This window comes from Durio zibethinus, chromosome 4 (assembly GCF_047325235.1).
Source record: "Durio zibethinus cultivar Kanyao isolate XHJ-2024 chromosome 4, ASM4732523v1, whole genome shotgun sequence".
Taxonomy (NCBI): Eukaryota; Viridiplantae; Streptophyta; class Magnoliopsida; order Malvales; family Malvaceae; genus Durio; species Durio zibethinus.
In genome coordinates this window covers 7339328-7359208 of record NC_143165.1, presented here as the reverse complement: position 1 = coordinate 7359208, position 19881 = coordinate 7339328, and the positions used below count along the sequence as shown (strand labels likewise).

General features: G+C 30.6%; 1 protein-coding gene across 2 annotated transcripts; it reads right to left on the bottom strand.

The window, feature by feature from the left end:
- Window positions 1-290: 290 nt before the first annotated feature.
- Window positions 291-19506, bottom strand: LOC111288770 (receptor kinase-like protein Xa21). Of its 2 annotated transcripts, XM_089759335.1 has the most exons (8): window positions 18581-19506; window positions 18354-18425; window positions 18065-18136; window positions 10807-10950; window positions 3890-5743; window positions 3386-3745; window positions 1746-3126; window positions 291-981 (listed from the first exon to the last, which is right to left on the bottom strand). In XM_089759335.1, the coding sequence occupies exons 1-6, from the start codon at window positions 19428-19430 to the stop codon at window positions 3390-3392; spliced, it is 3348 nt and encodes a 1115-aa protein (XP_089615461.1). In that variant the 5' UTR covers window positions 19431-19506; the 3' UTR covers window positions 291-981; window positions 1746-3126; window positions 3386-3389. The 2 variants fall into 2 exon arrangements, with proteins under 2 accessions (XP_089615461.1, XP_089615460.1); XM_089759334.1 differs by lacking the exons at window positions 10807-10950; window positions 18065-18136; window positions 18354-18425; window positions 18581-19506 and adding an exon at window positions 6667-6822.
- Between the last annotated feature and the right edge of the window lie 375 nt (window positions 19507-19881).

The window sequence follows — 19881 nt, the reverse complement described above, 5'->3', positions numbered from 1 at the left end:
ATAAAATGATACATGTAGCAAATTCATATCCCAATATTGAACACAACAAAGATTAATAGTTTCAAGCATTTTTATATTATTGAAATCAAGCCTAAAACAGTTCTTGTAATGGTTTTCTTTTTGAAATATGTAGCTTTCAGTCCAGACAATACTCTCAATTGGATTCTGAAGATTACTGCTTTTATTTTAAACCAAAATTACCAAACCTGTACTCAGGTTTCTTTCTCTTCTCATTTTTTAAATTTGCAAATATTTATCAGTTTGCAATCACAAGAAAAATGCAGATTATACCATAAGTCTAACAATTACTCCATTTACCAGGATGATGATTGTAACTTATATCATCTAACTGTTGGGATTCTAGTACTTTTAGGAATGGTTTTCTACAGATAATTGTTTTCGATTACTCCATAGCTGAAAGATTTTTGCAATGAGAAGGGCATACATTACTTTGTAATTACGGTTTGTTTATTTCCTCTGTATCTTGTATACGGTGGGGAGGACTAAGGAAATAGACCTGTGCTGACAGGCAGTCTATTGAACTCTTCAGCAACAGTTATACACAAAATTAAATCCGTCATATGTCTCAGCACGGTTCCTCTTCTGTTCATCCACCTCAACCTCTAATTGTAAGATCCTTGCATCTATGCTCTGGAGCAGTAGGCGTCCTATCAAACCAAAGTAAGCTTGGGCAATTTTCTTCAAATGTTCCATCGCAAATCTCACATTGAAATTAATGCGTAGTGCATCCTTTATTGTGTTCCAGCACCTAAATATTTTCTTTTCAGTAACTTGCTCAAGTTGTAGATCATCCATCTCTTTGATTGTAGGTCACAGCAGCACAGGGATTTATTAGACTAGTTGCAGAAACATCACCAAATACATCATTGATTCTCTCAACGGTAGGAATAAGAGACACTGGGAAACTGTATCTCCCAACTGTTGCACATCATTAAAAAGTCCCTTGAAGTTTTTATGTACCTGCAATGCCACCAAAGAGACTTAGAGACATATGTATACCACATATATGTTTTTTTCCCTATTTTGTTTATAAGGATGTACGGTATAAATTTCTGATAATTGGTTTAGTCACTTTCTTGAGGTGAAAAAAGCTAGGAAACAAAAGCCTTTTGCAGCGATTATATTAGTCTAAATGAACTATTAATGAGGAAAAAAATAGTAGAGAGCGAAAAGCTTACAACTAAATGTCACATGTTATCAGATTCACATGTTGCTAAGAGTTAAGAACATCCAGCAGCATCCCTATCTTCTAAAGAATCAAATCTTCCTATTACAATCACTAATGCTATCTGTCAGAATCAGCCTCTTCATCTGTGACCTCGTGACAACTCCCTTTTAACTTTCCCTACTATTTACTATCTTCTTTCTCATTAACCACATCAAGCAAAAGGAAATGACAGAATCCATAAAAAATGTTTTCCATGCTACAAGTCTTGTGCTTCAAGTGATGACGGCGGGTATTGGATTTAAAGCTAGAAAGCCGGCAAAAAAATATAAGGATAAGCATGGCATATAAAAAATAGATCCTCAATTTGTCATTGACATCTTTAAGTTTGTGAGAATGATCTTCTTCATCGAGAGGCTTACAAAATGCCTATTGAAACTTAGCTTCATGATCACGATAATAGAGCCTTAATTTGTCATAGCCATTTAACCTCATAGAAAAACTTTACTAGGAAAAACGAGTAAAAATAATTGAGAGAAAGACATTTCTATTTCATTACCTCTTGGTTTAGTCGATACTGCACATCACTGTCTTTAGTTTTCTCTTTTCGGAGCCTCATTCATTTTGTCTCTACGACCTCTTGTTCTTCATTGATGTGAAGCTTCTGATAGTTCCCCTTGACTCAACTGGTGCATACTGCTGAAAGTTCCTTGGATCAGCATGCATAATTTGGTCATGTAGTCCCATTTGTGAGGATAAATAGGAACTTGTAGCTTCTGATGTAGTATCCACCATATTCCCGATGCCAAATTTGTCTTTGCAGTTTGCGGATTGACAGATTCTAGTTGATCTGGACAATTAAATGATATAATAATATTAACCACAAAGATGTGAATAATTAAACCATAGGTTATGAATCACAATACAAATGATAAGGAAAACATTCCATTCAACTTAATGGGATACGAAAGCATATAAAATCTTGTTTGAAGAACATAAAAAGCGGGTTAGTCAACTTTAACCAAAACAGAGGGAAAGGGGAACATACACATAGATTGAGCCTCTCCCTCCAAGAATCTTCAATGAATCCCGGATGGAGAATAGACAAATCAAAAACTAAAAATAAGAGCTGAACATTTCACTTGGCTTAGATCAATGATAGGACGAGGCAAATACAATCTGGGAAATTTTAGGCGTTGTCCAAATTTATTCGTAACTGTTGCAAACATGTCTTTTACATCTTGCAAGAAATCAATTTTGTATATACTGGTCAGTTGGTTAACCTATCCGGCCCCTAACCTTTCACAACCTACGGATGACAGTAATCTTACATAATATCCATAAGGGAGTGGTTGGCCTGAGAATTTAGCCTCAAGATATCAAAGGCAACAACAATTGGACCATTAATTCAGGGAATCTAAACAAATGTTAGAAATTCCGACATTTATAGTGTAAGCAAATTAATTATTTACTTAATCTCAATAATCAAATTGAGTAAAGATCCATACCTTGTTCTTAGCTTGGCGCTGCAATTGCTTTAACTCATTTTCTAAAGCTGAATGATTCAGAAATTTTAATTGCCAAAAATAATAGACAACTACATTTCCAGATAAATGAAATTGAAATATGTAACTTAAAACTTATTTTGATAGGTAAATATTTTACTTAACTAGAGAGAAGAAGGGGAAAATCTTTCTAAAGGCAGAAGTACAGCTAATCATCAGTAAAAGATAAAAACAACTTACAACATAAAAGACACAACCAAGTAAACAGACATCACCATTTTGACAAATAAGAAAGTAATTCAATCTCTCAACGCTGATATAAACTGGAATTGATTGCACAGTCCGCTGCTTGGTTTTTGCTTCTGAATCTCGGTTTTGGTTTGCAATGAACTTTCAATTGCAGAGAACAGTGAATGCAGCTGCGAGAACCCAATGCTTGAGAGCAATTGAGAGAGCAAAGAGGGAAAATTAGTTTCTTGCATGCATTTTCTATTTATTTTAACAGTTTAAAGAATTTTATAGCACAAGATTGAAGAGATGGGTTTAGGGTCTTATAATTATGTACTTGGGTTTATAGCACAGGATTGAAGAGATAATATTTGTCTAAATCTAACAACAAAACGTGCCAAATCATCGCTGAATTGAATAGAAAATGAAGAATGAATTAATAATGACAAGCTAACACATTTCATACCGTATTAAACTTGCTCAATGCTGATTAGAAACTTATGTTTGATTTTCTTGAGCATAGCCACAACATCTGCCATATTGTTTCTATCCTCAGGTAACTCAGCTGAACATTTCAAAGCTAACTCCATGATGGATGATATACAATTTGCTTTAATAATGAAATATTCATCCTCTCTTCTTAATAAAGTGGCATCTGCAATATCAATCATTCCTTTAGATAAGGATCTTTTCATCCAATGCCTCATAGTCATTGTTTCACTAAAAATTTCATCCGTTGGCTTCTTTTTTGTAAAAGTTTCTATTAAAAGAATCCCGTAACTATAGATGTCACATTTTATGGAAACAATTCCTGCTGATCCAAATTCTGCATTTCAAGTATAATCGAAAGTATTATTGATCATTAACTAATTCTAAAAAGATTGTCTAACTTTATCATGTAAAATCCTGAATATGAAAAAATTGTAAAGAAAAAAAGAGAGAAAATAACCATAAGTAGTCGAAAGATCACCTGGTGCCATATATCCAATAGTTGCAAGTGTCATGGTTTGTCTCATGAAATCATCTTCTTCTAATAGCTTGGCAATGCCAAAATCTCCCAAATGCGCAACCATGTCTTCATCTAGTAGAATATTACTTGGCTTTAGGTCACAATGGATTATAGGAGTTGGTTGTCCAGCATGAAGGTATTCTAGAGCTGATGCAACATCTATCATTATATTGATCCTTTGTAAGATATCAAGAAAATAATGTTCAGAATGTAACCATTTTTCAAGACTTCCATTAGGCATGAAATCAAGCACCAAGGCCTTGAAGTCCACATTGGAGCAGCAAGTAATGACCTTGACAAGATTGCGATGGACTATATTACGCATAGCTTCACATTCAGTGTCGAAACTCCTAAATGCTCCCTCTATCTGCAAATTGAAAACTTTTATTGCAACATTCATCCCATCTGAAAGCCTCCCTTTATATACAGATCCAAAACTCCCTGAACCAAGAAAGTTGCATTCTCCAAATCCATCTGTTGCTTGTGAAAGTTCAGCATATGAAATTCTTCTCCATGTTTTCAAAGATAACAAATCTTCCTTAACAGGTAGAGTTATACTCCTACTTTGGCGTTTTCTGTATATAATAGTAAAAATTATTGTTACTACAATAGTAGCAATTGATGGTAAACCATACCTTAAAACACGCAATATGGTCAACTTGGAATTTCTGTGGATGCTACTCTTGCAAGGTGGGACTAGCAATCTAGATGGACCACAAAGTGCATAATTTTTCATGAATGATCCATAGGAAAAGTTTTGAAAACATCGTCCAGTGGGGATTTCTCCTTCCAATCTATTGTAGGAAACATTAAAATATTTTAGATTCGAAAGCTTTTCCAATGATTTGGGAATAACTCCAGAGAGATTGTTATTGCATAAATCCAAGAATTCCAAACTAATCAAGCCACCAAATGACTCAGGAATATGACCATGAAACTTGTTATTAGATAAATCTAAAGAAACCAATGTTTCAGGGCCCCCAATTGTAGACACCATATCACTCATTAGTAGATTCTTTGACAAATTCAAACACATTAGTGCCCTTAAATGTCCGATGTCAAGTGGATGTGAGCCGCTAAAGTAGTTTGAGGACAAATCTATTTTTAAGATATCTTTAAGGCTCCACAAGGTTGAGGGTATTGCATAACTCAATTTGTTGGATCCCAAGTAAAGATTTCTTAAAGAAGTCAAATTACCCAAACAAGCAGGCATAGGTCCACTGAGCTTATTAAAAGATAAGCTCAGTGTATATAATCTCTCCAAACCACAGATTTTTTCAGGGATGGGCCCTTGTAACTCGTTAGTCTGAAGGGTCAAACTTTGGACATTTCGTAGTCCTCCTATTGTCGCTGGAATAGATCCACTTATTTTATTATTGCTAAGGTCTAAGAGAAACATGTTGCTTAAGTTAGCGACTTCCAGTGGAATATTACCTTGAAGCTCACAATCAGAAGCTAAAAGTTCTTGAAGAGTTGTTGAAAGATTCCCAATGTAAGTTGGAAGAATCCCATTCAATGGATTTAGTGAAACATATAGAAATCTCAAATTCTTGCAATTTGCCAAAGAAGAGAGAAAGCTCCACTCGTGAGTGGCAGGTTCTGTGATAAAATGATTACCCCTAATTTGAAACCACTCAAGATGTCTTAAGTTGCCAAGAGTATTTGGAATAAGGCCAGAGAAGGAGTTATCTGATACGTCAAGGATCATGAGCATGGAAGCATTAGAGATGGAGTTGAGAATGTTTCCGCTAAGATTATTTCCCCATAGAACGAGCTTTCCAAGTTTTTGAAGCCCAGCCATGGGTGGCAAGTTACCTGTTAAAAAACTAAATCTTTTAGTATTTTGTGCTTACCACAATTTTGTCAAACAGAGTAAATTTGATAAGATAAAAACTAAAATCGAAAAAAAAAAAAGTTGAAAGAAAAATATTGTAATGTTTGTAATTTATGTTTATTTTCATAGAAAATTTTGTACCAAGAAATCAACCACCAATCCAATAAATTTTATTTTTAAATTTAAATAGAAAGATCATCTTTGTTTTAGAAGTGAAATATATTACTATCATCAAGCTAATAAACACACATCACCAATTGAATGGTGTCGAAGAAGAGATTGAAATTCATATTTCATATAATAATATAAAAATTTAAAAATTTAAATTGTAAAAATAAATGAAAAGAGATTAAATCCATAGTATTTCTAGGATCTTTCAAATTTCAAAATTCATTTAGGTCCAATAAGGCATGTAATTGAATTTTGAAGTAACCCATTTAAATCAACATTTTTACTTAAGGGCAACAATTGCTTTAGGTTTTAATTTACTAATTGGTCTTGATTCAGATTAGGCTTATTTTCTCTTTCTTCATTTTATTTTATTTTAGAAATTAAAAAATTTAAAAAGGAAAAAAATAAAAAATCTAATTTCCTTTCTTTATCTTTTTTTTTCTATTTTTCTATTTTTCTATTTTATTTATTTATCTTTATTTTTTATTTTATTATTACACTTTATTTTATTTATCTGTCTTTATCTTTTTATTTTTACAATTTATTTTATTTATCTATCTTTTTTTTTTTTTACATTTTCTTTGTTTATTGTTTTCAATTTTTTATCTTTTGTGTTCTTATTTTTGAAAAAATTCGGAATGAAAAATAAAAAAAAATGAAAACAAGTTTTAATTGGATAAAAATAGGTGATTAAGCTTAGAAAGATGATGACACATATCATCAAGCAATCTACCTGATAAACTATTATTATGTAGATCAATAGCGGTCAGAGAAGAAATGTTGAAGATGGACGCTGGAATCCGACCAGTAAGGCCCGTATCTGCCAAATATAGTATCTCTAAAATAAGAAGATTACCAATTTCCTCGGGAATTTCACCTGCAAATAAGAAACACAATCAAGGTGTTAACTTGACTGCCTATTTTGTTTAATTATTTTAGTATATTGGTTTAGAAAATTAAATATTTTGCATTGAAAAAATGAAAAAATGAAAAAAGAAATAAAAATGCGTTTAGACTAAAGAAATCAATTAAAGCTCTCCTTCTAAGTTATTTACACTCAAATATATTTCTTTGAGTTGTGTTAAATTTCCAGATTATTAAACTATTAAAGGATCTTATTGGAAAAATAAAATTTTACAAAACTATTTGAGTATTTCATGAATTAAAAAAAAAAAAAAACTAAACCTTATCAAACTATTTGAGAATTTTATTTGGGAAATAAAATCTTACTAATATATTTGAAGGATTTTATTGATTGAAAAAATAAAATTTTGAAAATAAAATCTGACGACGGAGTCTTTTCAAGAGTGACAGTAATCTCCTTGAATACTCTTGATGTTAAAAAATATTTTTAAATTGCTACTAAATAATTCAAGTAAGGAAATTTTTTAAAAATTATAATTTTCAATTTAAGGATTTTTTTTAAAGATAATTTTAAAGCTTAATAGATAAAACAAAATCAACTAGCATCATTATTTTGATAGGAGTTATAGGGACCTATAACATTTCTTGCATATAACCATACTTTCGAAATGACTTTGGTTTCATAAATTAAAATCTACTCTTTTAAAAACTTGAGTTAAGATTAGATATCTCTTTAAAAAGAATAAAATTAATTAGTTAACCAACACATCTAAATAAAAAAGATTTGTGGTGATTTTTGTATTTTGTTTAGTGATCAAGTTTACAAACTTGTACATTATAACACATATTTTTGTCATATATAAATGATTAATTTCATATTTTAACAATAATTTTTTTGTTTAGAATTATAGTATAAAGTATTTTCAAATTTTGTTCAGATTTAATTTCTTTTTTAAACATCTTAATGGTGCATTTTCCTTATTGATTTGCTACATTCAAGACTTTATTTTTGAAATGCTCCCCACAAGAATTGAACTTAGGAAGTGTAAAATTGAAACTCCTTTCTTTACCAATTGAACTAACTCTTTATGGGTTAATTATAGCTTAATTATTCATTCAATTATATTATCAACTCATATGACAATATGCATAATTGATAATCATAAATACTAGTTCATCAAGAAAAAGTGAATTTAAAATTTAATTTAATTGACTCATGAAATATCTTTAAAACCAAACATCCAGTAAGTCTAAAATTTGAACTCCAATACTTACAATATTTTTTCTTATTATAGGACAACGATGTCCTATATTAAGAAAAGACAAAAGTACAAAAATCAGGCCTTTTGAAAGCCTACATTTTACTTCAAGATTCACTTAAAAGATCTTGGTACTTTGCAAAAATAATAATTAAATTTGATAATTTAAAATATAACATAATGATACAATACAAATAAAAGATATTAAGGTGAGATGATTTAAAATTTTAACAAAAATTTTAAATGAATTTGACAAAGCAAAAAAATTATATTTGATACTTTATAAATTGACACGAATTATAACACATAATTTATTTTATATGACATGAATATATGAAATTAACGACCCTACAATATTTCATTTTTTTTCCCATATTCACTGTTTCTTAGTTTTGGCCTTTGGGTACAGGCAGTGTAGCAGAAAGGCGACAAGCTACAATTACCACCTTGTAACTCGGAAGTGTTGCTTGGAAGGAGAGAAAGTAATGATATGGGCAATGGAAAACAAGATGGAATTAGAGGGGTGTCAGAGAGTGGAAGGGAATCCCAGGGATCAGCTAGGCCCATTAGATAAGGCGGCATTGATAGTGTGGAGAAAATGGGCCTGGCGAAGTCGTGAAAGAGAGTGACCGGTTTAATGATGTAGAGGAAGTAAGCCCATTAATAGTTGAAGAAACAGAAGCATTGAGGGCTGGGAAGTGAACTCCGGGATTCAGAGAAAGGCAAAAAGGTGGAAATTCAACGAGAATATAGAGGAGAAATTAATAGGAAGGGTGAACAAAAAGGGGAAAAGAACAGTTAAAAAAAATAGAAGGGAGGCATAAATCTCTGCAGTAACCGAAAAATCTGATAAGATTGCAAACGGTTCCATCTCAGACGGGGATTTTCGGAGTCGAAATAGAGTGTTATCTAGAGTTTGGGAAGAGCCAGAAGAGTGGAGGGACGCGGAAGCTACTAGGGCGGTGACCAAAAAACTAGGTATCGTGGCGAGAGGAGACGAGCAAGCGGTAATTCGAAAGATGTACAAGTTGGAAGGCAAGAATGACGTGTACAGGGGATGAGGAAACTAATTTATCAAAGGAAACGGAGGACATCTGGAGGCGGGCAAGTCGGGGAGGAGGTCTTGGTCGCGATACTATTCTATCTAAATCTTTTTGTTTTATTCGGTGGTTGGTAGTTTAATTTATTGAGTTGTTATGAAGAATTTGTTAGTGGGGTGGTTGGTTACTCGTGGGATTTCTGTGTGAATTGACAGTGTTAAAATGAAGGTGAAGTTGTCAAATGTTGGCGGTACGTGTGGAGTTACGAAAGCCCAAACAGTGAGGAAATTAATTACAAGTCAAAATGGTGAAAAGGTACTCAGAAATCGGTTACCTGTGAACTTAGGAGATTATGGCCTTGTAAGATTTTTGAGTGGGTTTATTATTGCCTAGCCGATGGGATAGGTGATAGGGCTCTAATCGTTTGGAAAAATATTAATAAAGGAAAGAAAAAAAAATTAAAGGAGAAAAAAGAGCACATGTATTTTTTATTTGAATAATTAAAATTAATAAATAAAATTTTAATATTATTGTTTAAATAAATAGTAAAGAAAATTTATTATAGTATTTTTTTAATAAAATAACATATGATATATAAATATATTTTTCTATTTTTATTACTTTTCTTTATTTTCCTTTTCTTTCCTTTCCTCCTCCTATCCACAATCTATGCATAGTGTAGAAGATAAGTTATTGAAGGCTATCTTCAGGGGGTTTAAGCCAAAGATAGTGAGGTCAACGAGATTTAATTTCAATCATTCTTATTTAAGAAAAAATGCATCATTTACGTTGAACTTATATTATGTTTATTTTAACTAATTTTAAACTTTTATTAATGTAAAATACTTTAAAATAATCAAAACATTTATTTAGTATTTAATTTGTAATAAAATATTACAAAATATTACAGTCAAATGCAGTGCTAAATTTTAAAAAATAAACATTATTTAATTCAAATTTTGAAATAGGTTGTGATCATATATACTTGAGTATATGCAAATAAAAAATATAAGGCAATAAATTGGCACTAAAAATTTGCTAACTCTAATTACAAAAAATGTGAACCAAAAGTGAAAAGCACATTTAATAGAATGTTTTTCGACTTGGGAAAAAATCAAAGCCAAAAGCATACTTTCTAAATTACTTTTAGTTATATGTACTTCTTCGAGTATGTTTAAATTCAAAATACATTTTATAGCACTAGTCTTGAACTATATTTATTTTGGGCTAGATTAATTCAATTTTTATACCTCAAAAAAAGCAAATTTAGCTAGTGTATGGTAGCGAAGAAAGGCTGATGATACGTTGCAATTATACAAATAAAAAATATTCTAGCATCGAGTCTTGTTAGGTTAACTTTGGCACTAAAATATTCTAATGAAAAAATCTATGATGAACCAAATAACTCTAAAAAGATTATGAACTAAAATAAAAGAATAAATAAATAAAATGCTTTTAACATAGAAAAAAAAATCAAAGGCAAAAGCATACCTTCCAATCTGTTTTTACCTAGATATACTTCTTTAAGTACGGTTAAATTCTCAATATTTTTTGGAATGAGCTATGTGAATTGACTTATAGATAATATCAAACTCTGCAGATTGCAGCATTTGCCTATACTTGATGGAATATTGCCAGATAATTGATTCTTAGCTAAGTAAAGCCCCTTAAGCTTAGGAAGATGATGACACATATAATCAGGCAATCTACCTGATAAACTATTATTTGTCAGAGAAACAATGGTCAGAAAAGAAATGTTGAAGATGAAAGCTGGAATCTGACCAGTAAGGCTCATAGTTGATGCACTTAATATCTCTAAACTATAAAGATTACCAATTTCCTTAGGAATTTCACCTGCAAACAAGGTAAATAATCAAAGTGCTAGCTCGACTACCTATTTTTGTTTAATTATTTCAGTATATTAGTTTAGAAAATTAAAAATTTTGCATTGAAAAAATGAAAAAGGAATGAAAATGTGTTTAGACTAAAGAAATCAAATTAAAGCTTACCTTCTATGTTATTTACTCCCAAATATACTCCTTTGAGTTGTGTTAAATTTCCAATATTTCTTGGAATGAACCCATTGAATTGATTAGTAGACAATGCTAATATTTGAAGCTTGCCGCATGTGCCTATACTTGATGGAATATAACCGGATAATTCATTTACACCCAAGGCAAGTATCTCAAGTTTAGGAAGATGGACACCCAAATCATCTGGCAAACTACCAGAAAGACTATTATGTTGGAGATGAATCTCTTTCAAAGAGGAAATCTTGACGATGGAAGATGGAATCTGACCGGGTAGTTGATTGTTCCCCAAGTGCAAGATCTCTAGTTTGGACATGTTAACAAGTGTTTGAGGAATTGTGCCTGTGAGACTATTATTTTTCATTCTCAACTTTTCAACTCTATGTAATTTCCCAAGCCATGATGGAATCACCCCATTAAGGCCGTTGAAGCTTAAATGAATGAGCCTCAAACGATGAAGTTGCCCCAATTCTTGGGGTAGATTGCCATAGAAATTGTTCCTACTCAAGTTGAGATAGAGTAGAAACGAGAGATTTCCAAGATGTGGAGGGATAGTTCCTGTAAAATTCATGTTTGGGAGAGTCAAGGATGTGACCCTTCCATGTCCGACACCACAAGAAACACCAAGCCAGTTGCAAACAGAGCTGGAGGCTGTCCAATTGTTTGCCAAGACATTGTGAGGATCAAGGATATGGTCTTTAAACTGGAGAAGTGCAAATTGATCGGTGGCGAGATTCCTCACAGTCATAGCTAAGCTAGCCATGGAACATTGCATAAACAAAAATGAAAGAAAAAGCAAATAGGTATTGTTCATGATTTTGGGATGCGTATCAAGAAAAGAGTTCGAAAGAGAGGAACCTAAATTGATGAACTGATAGCTAGGATGAACAAGGAAGATCCCATAAACCTTGCTTAAATAGGGTAGTCCACGTTCGTTGTTCCCATTGCAATTGGAAAGTAATTCTAGTAAGATTTTCCGTTAGTTTCACAAGTTTCCTCTCCGTTGCTTGACCTTATAAGTCCTCATGATGGAGATTGAAAACCCATTTTTGTATTCATTTTCTTAATCGAAATTAAAATATTCCTTTCTATTCATTTCACCATCAGTTTATTGCAAATAATTATGCAATTCTAACCATTAAAGTCTTGATCTGTACATGTAATGACAGCTGTTTTGTTCCCCACTCCTTGAATTTGCATGCATTTTAAAGGCAAATTCTTACCTTACCTTGTAAATTATTTAAACCCAATACTTCTTTGAAAAGTGTTAAATTTCTAATATTTTTTGGAATGAACCCATTAATAGACAATGCTAATACATTATGAAAAGAAGCAAAATTCTTTTTTTTTTTTTTTTCTATGCGAAAGAAGGGGATGATCAAAGGAAAAGCCAAACTGAGCATACTTACATGGGGCCACTTGACCTCTATTAATAGTACTCATATCCTAAATGTTATTCCTTTGATCTTTCGTGATCTTTTTTTTTTTTTTTCCTGAAAATACAGTTAGATATTTTGGGTTTAACCTTAGTTTAATTTTATTAAGAATAAATATTTCGTATTGATTTGATACGTTTAAAATTTTACTTTTGACGTATTCTTCATATGCAAACAAAATAGTAACAAGAAAATGAGACTTTATCTTTAATAGTTGGAATTAACTTGTGTGGATGGTTTTTAGTCATCTACACCGTGTCAAATTAAAAAAAAAAAAAAGAATCTAGAAAGATATTATTAGTGTGACGTGGACATTTTCAAAATTAACAGCTTATTTGGTATACAAGACTACAAATAAAATAAGAAAAAATAATATTGTGAATGGAATCAAATTAAATAATGTCATTCTATGAATGGAATCAAATTAAATAATGTCATTCTATCTTATATTTGATTTATGTAAAAATTAAACTAAAATAATTTTATTTATTGATTAAAATTATTATTTTTTAAATTTATATAATTTAAATTATTAAAATAATTTTTAAAAATATAATAATAAATTTAAATTTAATCTCATGGATTAAAAATTATTCTTTTCATTTTGAAAAGATTAAATCAAATTGAGACAAAATAATTATTATTTTGTTTTATTCATCATATTATACACCAAACATTACTTAAAAGGAATTAGGACAATTATCATACGGTATTGATAAAACTAGTCTTCTATAATAATGGGACAAAGTCTTTATTTTCCAAACACTTTAAGCGTTTCCTTAGACGGGTCTTTGTGGGTTATATAATTTGGTTATTGACTCAGCTACCCCGTCAATGGAATTAATTGAAAATTAAATGTATTTTGAGGCTTCGTTTGATAATCTGAAATAAACCTTTTAAAAAATATTTTTAGTGAAAATTAACTTTCAAATATTTTAAACATCCAAATAAGAAAAATGAAGAAATGAACATTAGGAAATTATTTTGATAGTTACCAAAACGAAAGCTTAAGTAAGGAATTTTACACAGGGTTTCTACTTCTTTCATACGCACATAAGTGAATTTCAATGAATTTTCTTTTGTCTTTTCACCATTTATCGCCTTAAGTCAATGTTGGGGAGTTTATTTATTTATTATTGAAAGTTTAAAGTTAGACTTATTCTGGCTCTATTCATTTTACGAAAATTGACTTTTAAAAAATGTTTTCTGAGCAATGTTTACATTTTCTGAAAAAGTAGAAATCAATTCATGTGTGAAATTGAATTCATGAGTCTAGTTCCTCAAAAAAAGTGAAAACAATTACCAAACACAAAACAATGCGAAACACATGTTTAGTCGTTGATATTTAAAAAATTTTAAAGATATATTTTATATTAAATTTAAAATGTTGACATTTGAAAAAGAAGCAAAATTCTTTTTTTTTTTTTAATGATAAAGGAGATGATCAAAGGAAAAGCCAATTGAACATCTTTAAAACAGTTATCATATGACATAGATAGCACCGAGTCTTCTATGATGAGACCAAAGTCTTTCTTCTGCAAACACTTTATTAAATTTCTTTAAGACGGGTCTTTGGGGTTTATAATTTACTTTGATTATTCACTCACTTTTTTACAATCAATGGGATTGATTGGAAATTAATGTATTTTTAGTAAATGATTTACACTAGCTTTCTCCCATCTGCAATTCTTTCGTCTTTTGAGCAATTTCTTTTGTCTTTTCATTTTGATTGAATGTCGAAATTAAATTAAAATAAATTACATCATTAATTTTAATTAGTCTTTTGTAATGTTTCATTTTCATATGTGACCTAAAAAACTTGATTTATATAACATATCATTTTTGCTTCAATCAATTTTGCGATTCCGTACCTTCAACCATTTATAACATATCCTAAAAAACTAATAGTAAAAAAAACTCAATTTTATTTCTCAAAAATATTAGTCCAACACTAAAGTAGTTGTTGACATTTAAATTTTAGAAATATATTTTTATTAAACTTTAAAGTGCTGTCATTTAAAAAAAAAAAAACATCTAACTTGATGGAATTAATTGGATTTCGTAGTGAGGGTTTATATTCCTTAATAATATTCTTTGCCTTTAAAAAGAATTACCATAAAAAATCATGAATTTTTTTTGGCATACCAAGAATAGAACCTAGTGCAACTAGGTGATAGGAATGTATAGATAATAATAATAACAATAATAATAATAAAAAGGCTGTAATAAACCGTTATCTTAATTCATTAGTAAAGTTTTAAAATTTGAAAAATAGTAAAAGAAATAACATTTCAATGGTAGAGTTCAATTCTCCGAGTTCGTAGTTTACCTAATTATTTTATGTAATTAATTTTAAAAAATAATATTTAAAAATTTTATTATTAAATTTTAATATCTATAAATGTAATCCTTATTTACAGTCTCCTTCATGTTAAAAAATAAAATTTTGAGAATAAAATTCGATGACGGAGCCACTTCAAAGGTAATACCAATCTTCTTGAATACTCTTGATGTTAGAAAAATATTTCTAAATTACTACTAAACAATTTGAGTAAGGAAAATTTCTTAAAACTAGAATTTTCAATTTGAGGATTTTTTTTAAAGATAACTTTAAATATTAATGGATAACACGAAATTAACTAATACCATCATTTGGATAAATATTGTAAGGACTTATAATTTTTTTTGCACATAATCATACTCTTAAACCTACTTTGATTTCAGAGACTAAAATCTACTCTTTTAAAAGCTTGAGTTAAGCTTAAGATATCTCTTTAAAATAAATAAGATTAACTAGGTTATTAATTACACCTAAATAAAAAAAATTGGTAAAGACATTTTCATTCGTGTTTAGCGATCAAGTTTATGGACTTGTATATTATAACACATATTTTTGTTATATATAAGAGATTAATTTCACATTTTAATCATAGTTTTTTTTAAAAAATATGATATGAGATATTTTCAAGTTTTGTTTAGATTTAATTTCTTTTTTAGACATCTTAATGGTGCATTTTCCTTATTGATTTGTTGCATTCAAGACTTTTATTTTTGAAATGTTCCCCACAAGAATTGGACTTAGGATAGTGTAGAATTGAAAGTCTTTTATTTACCAATTAAACTAACTCTTTGTGGGTTAATTATAGCTTAATTATTCCTTCAATTACATTATCAACTCACAAGACAATATGCATAATTGATAATCCTAAATACTATTTCATTAAGAAAAAGTGAATTTAAAATTTAATTCAATTAACTTATATAATATCCTTAAAACCAAACATTTAGTAAGTTTGAGATTTAAATCTCAATTCTTATAATATTTTTTTCTTATTCTTGAATTGCAATGTCTTATATTAAAAAAAAAAAAAAAAAACAAATGAAAGCTCCATTTTAATTCAAGATTCACTTAATAAATTTCTATACTTATAAAAATAATAAATTAAATATGATACTTTAAAAAACGATATAACGATACATTATAAATATAAAATATGAAAATGATACAATTTAAAATTTTAATAAAAATTATAAAAAATTTTTTAACAAAATAAAAAAATATTTGATACTTTTATATGGACATAAATTACGAGACATTATTTTTAAATAAAGCAAAGGTATATATCTAAATTATTAATATTTTAACAAACACGAATTATTAACTCTACGATAATTTATTTTTTTCCCATATTCACTGTTTCTTAGTTTTGGCCTTTGGGTTACGTTTCTTCATTCATTTTTTTTTTTTTATATTGAAAATTTCTGCTTTAGAGAGAGCTGCCAAATATTTTGGAAAGACGGGCCGTGCAAGCAGAAAGTGGACAAGCTACAATTACCACGAAATTCGGAAATGTTGCTTGGAAGGAGAGAAAGTAATGATATGGGCCATGGAAAAAACAAGATGGAATTAGAGGGGTGTCACAGAGTGAAAGCGATTCCCAGGGATCTAGCATAGGAAACAACAATACGGGCTCGAATGGTCAAATGAATGGCAGAGGGAGAGAAGAATCAGGTGCGACAAGAGGAAGATGAAGACAGTGTTAAGGATAGTATAACTAGAACCTTGCAAGGAGTGGATCAGCTAGGCCCATTGGACAAGGCTGCATTTGATAGAGTGGAGCAAATGGGCAAATGGGCTTGGGCCAAGTCGTGAAAGAGAGTGACCGCTTTAATGATATAGAGGAAGTAAGCCAATTAATAGTTGAAGAAACAGAAGAATTGAGGGCTAGGGGAAAAGGTGGAAATTCTACGAGGATATAGAGGAGAAATTAATGGGGAGGGTGAACAAAAAAGGAAAAGGGGGAGTTAAAAAGAATAGAAGGGAGGAACAAATCTCTGCAGTAACCGAAGAATCTGATAAGATTGCAAACGGTTCCATCTCAGACGGTGGTTTTCGGAGTCGAAATAGAGTGTTATCTAGAGTTTGGGAAGAGGCAGAAGAGTGGAGGGAAGCGGAAGCCACTTGGGAGGTGGCCAAACAACTGCGTATCGTGGCCAGAGGAGACGGGCAAGCGGTAAGTCGAAAGAGCTACGAGCTGGAAGACAAGAATGATGTGTACAGGGGATGAGGAAGCTAATTTATAAAAGAAAACGGAGGAAATAAGGAGGGAGGGCAAGTAGGTTGGTTGATCAGCACTAGGAAAGGAAGTCTTGGTCGCGATACTATTCTATCCAAATCTTTTTGTTTTGTTCGTTGTTTGGTGGTTTAATTTATTGAGTTGCTGTGAATAATTTGTTACTGGGGTGGGTGGTTAGTTGTGGGATTTTTGAGTGGGTTTATTGCCTAGCTGATGGGCATAGGTGATAGGGCTCTAAAAGGTAAGTGATTCAAGGTTGTCTCCAGGGGCTTTAAGCCGAAGACAGTAAGGTCAACGAGATTTTCAATTTTTTTTATTTAAAAAAAAATATATCATTTACGTTGAACTTATATTATGTTTTTTTTTAATTAATTTTTAAACTTTTATTAATGTAAAATACTTTAAAATGATCAAAACAGTATATGCAAATAAAAAATATATAATAATAAATTGACACTAAAAATTTTCTAATTCTAATTGCTAAAATTGTGAACTAAAAAAGGAAAACAAATTTAATAAAATGTTTTTTGACTTGAGAAAAAATTGAAGCCAAAAGCATACCTTCTAAATTATTTTCAACTGTATGTATTTTTTTGAGCATGTTTAAATTCAAAATACATTTTATAGCACCAGTCTTCAATTATATATATTTTTTGGACTAAATTAATTCAATTTTTATACCTCAAAAAAAAGAAAATTTAGCTAGTGTATGGTAGCGAAGAGAGGCTGAAAATAGGTTGCAATCATACAAATAAAAAATATTCTAGGACGAGTCTTATTAAGTTAACTTTGGCCCTAAAAATTTCTAACAAAAAAATCTATGTGAAACCAAATAGCTCTAAAAAGATTATGAACTACTTGAAGAAACAAAATTAAATAGAATGCTTTTAACATAAAAAAAATAAAATCAAAGGTAAAAGCATACCTCTCAATCTGTTTTCATTTAGATATAGTTCTTTGAGCATGGTTAAATTTCCAATACTTTTTGGAATGAGTCCTGTGAATTGATTTATAGATAATATCAAACTTTGTAGATTGTAGCATTAACTTATACGATGGAATATTACTAGATAATTGATTCTTAGCTAAGCAAAGCCCCTTAAGATTAGGAAGATGATGACGCATCTAATCAGGCAATTTACCTGATAAACTATTATTTTGTAGAGCAACACTGGTCAGAAAAGAAATGTTGAAGATGGAAGCTAGAATCTTACCAGTAAGGCCCATCCTTACAGCACTTAATATCTCTAAACTAAAAAGATTACCAATTTCCTTAGGAATTTCACCTGCAAACAAGGTAAATAATCAAAGTGTTAGCTTGACTACCTATTTTTGTGTAATTATTTCAATATATTAGTTTGGAAAATTAAAAATTTTGCATTGAAAAAATGAAAAAGGAATGAAAATGTGTTTAGACTAAAGAAATCAAATTAAAGCTTACCTTCTAAGTTATTTAAACCCAAATATACTTCTTTGAGTTGTGTTAAATTTCCAATATTTCTTGGAATGAACCCATTGAATTGATTAATAGACAATCCTAATTTTTGAAGCTTGCTGCATGTGCCTATACTTGATGGAATATAACCGGATAATTCATTTACACTCAAGCCAAGTATCTCAACTTTAGGAAGATGGACACCCAAATCATCTGGCAAACTACCAGAAAGACTATTTTGTTGGAGATGAATCTCTTTCAAAGAGGAAATCTTGAAGATGGAAGATGGAATCTGACCGGATAGTTGATTGTTCCCCAAGTGCAAGATCTCTAGGTTGGACATATTAACAAGTGTTTGAGGAATTGTGCCTGTGAGACTATTATTTTTCATTCTCAACTTTTCAACTCTATGTAATTTCCCAAGCCATGATGGAATCCTCCCATTAAGGCCGTTGAAGCTTAAATCAATGAGCCTCAAACGATGCAGTTGCCCCAGTTCTTTGGGTAGATTGCCATAGAAATTGTTGCTGCTCAAATCGAGAGAAAGTAGAAATGAGAGATTTCCAAGATGAGGAGGGATTGTTCCTGTAAGATTCATCTTTGGGAGAGTCAAGGATGTGACCCTTCCATGTTTGACACCACAAGAAACACCAAGCCAGGTGCAAACAGAGTTAGAGGCCGTCCAATCGTCTGCCAAGACATTGTGAGGATCAAGGATAAGGTGTTTAAACTGGAGTAGTGCAAATTGATCAGTGGTCAGATTCCTCACAGTCATAGCTAAGCTAACCATGAAACATTGCATAAACAAAAATGAAAGAAAATGAAAGTAGGTGTTGTTCATTATTGTGGGATGCATAGTAAGAAAAGAGTTCGAAAGAGAGGAAACTAAAGTGATGCAATGGTAGGTAGGACGGTTAAGGAAGAGCCCATAAAGCTTGCTTAAATAGGGTTTTCGAGTCTAGTTCTTCAAAATCAATTCATGTCTGAAATTGAATTCAAAAGTCTAGTTCCTCAGAAAAAGCGAAAACAATCGCAAAACACAAAATAATGCGTAACACATGTTTAATCGTTAATATTTAAAAAAATTTAAATATATATTTTATATTAAATTTAAAGTGTTGACATTTGAAAAAGAAGCAAAATTCTTTTTTTCTTTTAATGATAAAGGAGATGATCAAAGGAAAAGCCAACTAAGCATCTTTAAAACGGTTATCATATGACATAGATAGCACCAAGTCTTCTATGATGAGATCAAAGTCTTTCTTCTACAAACACTTTATTAAATTTCTTTAAGACGGGTCTTTGGG

Excerpts from the sequence above, each read along its gene's own strand:
- LOC111288770 (XM_089759335.1), bottom strand. The coding sequence starts at position 19,430 with ATGCATCCCACAATAATGAACAACACCTACTTTCATTTTCTTTCATTT. Across the intron at positions 18,137-18,353 it reads TGTAAGGATGGGCCTTACTG|GACTCATTCCAAAAAGTATT; the intron begins GTAAGATTCTAG and ends ATCAATTCACAG. Across the intron at positions 10,951-18,064 it reads AAATGAAAACAGATTGAGAG|GTGAAATTCCTAAGGAAATT; the intron begins GTATGCTTTTAC and ends CCTTGTTTGCAG.